At 40.2% G+C, this 4,582-nt stretch overlaps 1 protein-coding gene across 2 annotated transcripts in view; it reads left to right on the top strand.

The window, feature by feature from the left end:
• Positions 1-1,008: 1,008 nt before the first annotated feature.
• Positions 1,009-4,582, top strand: part of LARP4B (La ribonucleoprotein domain family member 4B) — a 41,393-nt gene continuing 37,819 nt past the window's right edge. Inside the window, exons 1-3 of one of the 2 annotated variants that reach the window (XM_023523800.1) lie at positions 1,009-1,220; positions 1,387-1,521; positions 2,165-2,224. In XM_023523800.1, the coding sequence (XP_023379568.1) occupies positions 1,107-1,220; positions 1,387-1,521; positions 2,165-2,224 (309 nt within the window). In that variant the 5' untranslated portion in view covers positions 1,009-1,106. The remainder of the gene's footprint in view (positions 1,221-1,386; positions 1,522-2,164; positions 2,225-4,582) is intronic. The other variant, XM_011380907.2, reaches the window with a different exon arrangement.

The following is a 4,582-nucleotide window of genomic DNA, read 5'->3' as shown; positions in this document are numbered from 1 at the left end:
TGGGATCCTAGATAGGGTCCTGTAGTAGAAAGAGGAAAACTGGTGAAAGCCAAAGAAAATCTATAGCTTAGTTTAAAAAGTTACATACCCTGTTTAAAAAAAAACAGATTCTATGTATTTTACTTAGCTTACTTGACTTTAAGTTTGTATTTCCTTTTATGCTGAAAATCTGAGTACCTAACATTAATTGAATTTTTTATCCTATTACAGTGTGTATAATACATAAAAGTTTCAAACAATGCTAACATTTACCTCAAAGAATAAGCCTACTGAGTACATTTTTAAGGTTTCTTGGTGATTTTTAGGCTCTTATACGCAAATGCTGTCTTAAAATCACTTAGACTAATTCTCTGAATAGTTATGCCACCAACTTGATATACAGTTAAGTTTGAGATTGATTTATATTTTTAAGGATTGCTTTGAGTGTTTAATAAGACTTTAATAATTATGAAACAGATGTTTCTGATGAAAAGAATGGTTTGTTTAGAAACAGCTAAGAGAACTAGATTCTCAAGGATTTATGAAGATCGATAAGACCTTTTTCAGCATAGCTTTGATAGTGAGATGAGACACATCCTGCGGCTTCGGGGCCACTGTACAGGCCCTCTCTTCTTGTGTCGCGTCTTTTCTTGGGAAGAGATGAAGTTGGATCAGGGGACTCACTGCCCTCAGCTCATGAAGGCTGCGTGGAGGCAGCCTCTGACACTGCCAAGGGCCCTCCCCACTCCTAGGCCTTAGCTGGGAAGCACTTGCTGGTCTTTGTCTTGTCGTGAGGCGCATGGCGAACTGAGACCCGGATGTGCAGAAATCCGGGTCTGACCGTCATACCACGAAACCATGGACGCTGCCGTCCCTTCAGAAGCCCCCTGGGAAAACCCAGTGGTGCTGCCGTGTGTGAGGCGGAGGGGGACCTGTGCCGCAGGGTCGGGTCGTTTCGGGTTCTCTGGTGCAGGCTGTGGAGGGATTCCTTGCTAACCAGTTCTGGCTTACTTCTCCTGGCAGCTGTTGTCCTGGAACAAAATGAGTTTGATGAGGCTGGTCACAAACTACATACACACATATATCGGGATTCAGATTCCGAGTTGGCGTTCTGTTCATTTTACAACATGATGAGTTCCGGGCGCGCTCGGGTTTGTGTTAGCACGTGGTCTCCAAGTCTTAGCCACCCTCACAGGTGCCAAGTTATAGAAGAAGCTTTTCAAAAACAAGGCATTTCTTGGGTGAGTAAGGTTTAAATTATGGGCCGATTTCTCTAAGTGACTTAGAGGGATAGACACAGGTCCTGGAAAACCTGAGGATTTCAAGACTTCTTAGTGATTTTATTCTAAGAATCAAATTGTACTCTGTACTTTAAGTTACTAATTTGCTGTCTTTGTCTTTTTACAGCATCCTACGGTTGACGTTAAACTTCTCCCGGAGGAGCCACAAAGTAAACAGCTCATGACTTCTGATCAGGACACTAAGGTTGTGGCTGAACCGCAGGGCCAGAGAGTCCAAGAAGGGAAAGACGGCGCGCATCTGGTGAGTGTGCCGCGTGCGCCCCGCCAGCACGGCCCGCACGCCTCCCTCCGCTTCTGACCACAGGCTCTGCCCTGGACTCAGCGCCTCAGTCAGAACAGGCACACTGGCATCTCTTGTGGCCTAAGTATAGGTGTTATATTCTGTATAAATCTGTGGGTGGGTTAGAGTAAACTTAAGTACTAAGTGATAGAGAAAACAAATGGCAGTTAATAGTACTAGATACTTAAAGCTTTGGGTTTACATCACCAAGAAGGCAGAGATTTATACTTTTGTAATGTTGTAGCCATTGCAGTGGTGTGTAGTTAAGGAATTAATTTGGATTACAGTATAAATTTTTTATTTTGACTGCTTTCATTAATGTAAGATTTTATCATGTTAAGCAATAACATTTAAAGTTTCTAAATATTAGAAACTTTCCAAAGTTTCTTAATTTTCCCTCTTGAAACAACAAGGAATTTTACTTATGGTATTCAGTCAGAATATCAAAATATTTTAAGTTTCAAGGCTTCTACATCCCTCAGTTTCCTTTGTCATGTAAAAATGTGCTTTTCTCAGTGGGTTTTGTTTTGCTCAGTTACTGTGATTTAAAAATACATTTCTTTACCTTGTAGTGATGGGGTATTTGATGTTTTCAATCTTGCAGATGAATGGTCCCATATCTCAGACCACTTCTCAGACGAGCTCCATCCCCGCTTTGAGTCAGGTAATTCAGTTCTGAGATAAGTCACAGCAAAAGCTCACAGATATTTTCTTATAACAGATATTTATTGTAAAATAATTAGAAAATGTTGATGTTTTCAAAAAAGAGGCTTGGGGGGTCCAGCTGGGTACAGTGGGGGTCGGCGTCGTACGCCCTCTTCTGGGGGTTCCAGCCGGGTACAGGGGGTGTCAGTGCTATACGCCCTCTTCTGGCTTCTGCATGTGTCATGTGCATAGTTCTGCAGAGGGCAGTGTGCCTTGTCTATTACCTTGATGTCAGACATTCGTCACAGTGTTTTTAATGGTTCATTGGTAATCTATTGTATATATTGGATTAGCTTTACATATTGGTATCTGTGTTTTTTAAAGCGCACAAGTCTTAGTAAGCTGTAAGAAAATTGGTTTCACATTTTAGCTGTGATTAATGAAAGAATAAGGAAGTGGAGGTCTGTTGGTTTTTAAATCTTTTACACCGTTCGTGTCTCCGTATATCAGGTGTACTTGGAGCCACTCCAGATTTATTTTGGTAGTCTTGTAAGTGATCTTATAAATCCTGTACAAAATTTAGAAACAATCTCTTTTTTTTTTAAAGCAAAAGTAAGATTTTCAAAGTAATATCTCAATTTATAGTAAACCTCCTCTATTCCCCCAAATTACAAGTAGTTCATTTAGAAATTAAAGGAGGGGATTAGATTATTGATCTTTTAATAAGGAGGAATTTTAAAAAAATTGAAAGATCTCTCCAAACTATTATATTTCATTGTTGTTATTCTATTATGTATGTAGGAGTTTTTGCATATTATATTTTACATTGATTTTTTAAAAAATGAATTTTATAATATTTCAAGTAATTTAAAATAAAAATATAAGACCTTTAGTAGTCTAAGAGGGAAATGGTACAGAAATCATTGAGGGAGTTTTAAAATGTATTTTTAAGAACAAATCTCCCTCCTCTCCATGGTTGATTTGCAGTCTAAAATAATACCTATTGTTGGGCATAAACCTAGATTTTGGATTCTGTGGGGGTTTTTTTTGCTTGTTTTTTAAATTACTTTGTGGGTGACAATTGAGATAAGACCTATCTAGAAAAGTAAAACACTTGAGCCAGGATTCAATGTTTCATTTCTGTGGAGAAATAATTTCCACCTCGTACTACCTACACATGTTTTCTTTGTTATTTTTAAGAGTCGACGTCCTATAGCAGTGTCACGTGGCGAGTTCTTTGTTCTACCTTGCTGACGCAATGCCCCGTGCCCCTTGGGTGGGTCAGAGCTCTGACACCCGGTGTTGTAAGTCAGGGCTGTGCTTTTTCACCAGTGTTACAGGGTGTTGCACACTTTAGGTTTTCCGAGGACCCTTGAGTGGGAAGGTACTATGAGAAACCATCTTGGCTCCAACATGTGTATCACTTAAAACTTTGTTTATAACAAATTCAAGCATCTTTACAGAAGATAAAAATCTTGTTAAAGACTACAAACATATTTCGTTGTAATCAGCATATATGTATTTCATTTCATTTTTTCCCACATAGCATGATTTCATCTATATATCCTGTTGTACTTGCCCTGTTGTGTTTTCTCTCTCTCTTTCTTTCTTTCTTTTTTTTTTAAACGCCTACAGCACCGGGTTTTCCTAGGTGGTCTCCCAGGCCTGACCCTGCTTAGCTTCCGAGATCAGACGAGATTGGGTGCGTTCAGGGTGGCATGGCTCTAGACCCTGTAGTGTTTTCTTTATGTTGCTAATACATCATTTCTTTAGCCATTTGGTTTTTGGAAACATCTAAATTGTCTATTTTTCCCTGCTGTTATCAGTGGTGTTGCTCTGAACATTCTTCTAACTGGCATTGTGTCTGGCACCCCTAAGAGTGTGGATGTCTTCCCTGGCGCCGCGGTTCTCAAGTGTGAATGCTCGGCAGCCTGCAGTTGTGATGGGCAGGGAGGGTGCTTAGCAGTCTGACTTAGGAATCAGGCTCTTTAAAGGTTAGTTTTTCTGCCAAGGTTGGATGCGGTATGAGTCCAAGGGGAATCTCCATAGTGACGGCCAGATAAAAATCTGAGTAATTCAGAAGTGGGCTTGCACTTATCCAGTGGTAAAATCAATCACATTTATTATACCTGTCCTGTTCCCCGCCCTCCGCAAATTTGAGTTCTAATTATTTACAAGCCTAACCGATCCATGAGCACCAAAAGTGACCCTAACTGGGGAACTGAGCCCTGGAGAGGCTTAAGTAATTTTCTGTGATGAGTCAACTAGAATGTGGCAGAACCAGGATTTAAACCCAGGCAATCTGCCTGCAGAGTCCAAACTCATTGAGATACTTCCTCTTTGGTATCTGTTATTTAAAAGGAGAAAGAACAAATAG

Source organism: Pteropus vampyrus, unplaced genomic scaffold (genome assembly GCF_000151845.1).
Source record: "Pteropus vampyrus isolate Shadow unplaced genomic scaffold, Pvam_2.0 Scaffold415, whole genome shotgun sequence".
Taxonomy (NCBI): domain Eukaryota; kingdom Metazoa; phylum Chordata; class Mammalia; order Chiroptera; family Pteropodidae; genus Pteropus; species Pteropus vampyrus.
This window is presented reverse-complemented; position numbering and strand designations above follow the sequence as displayed.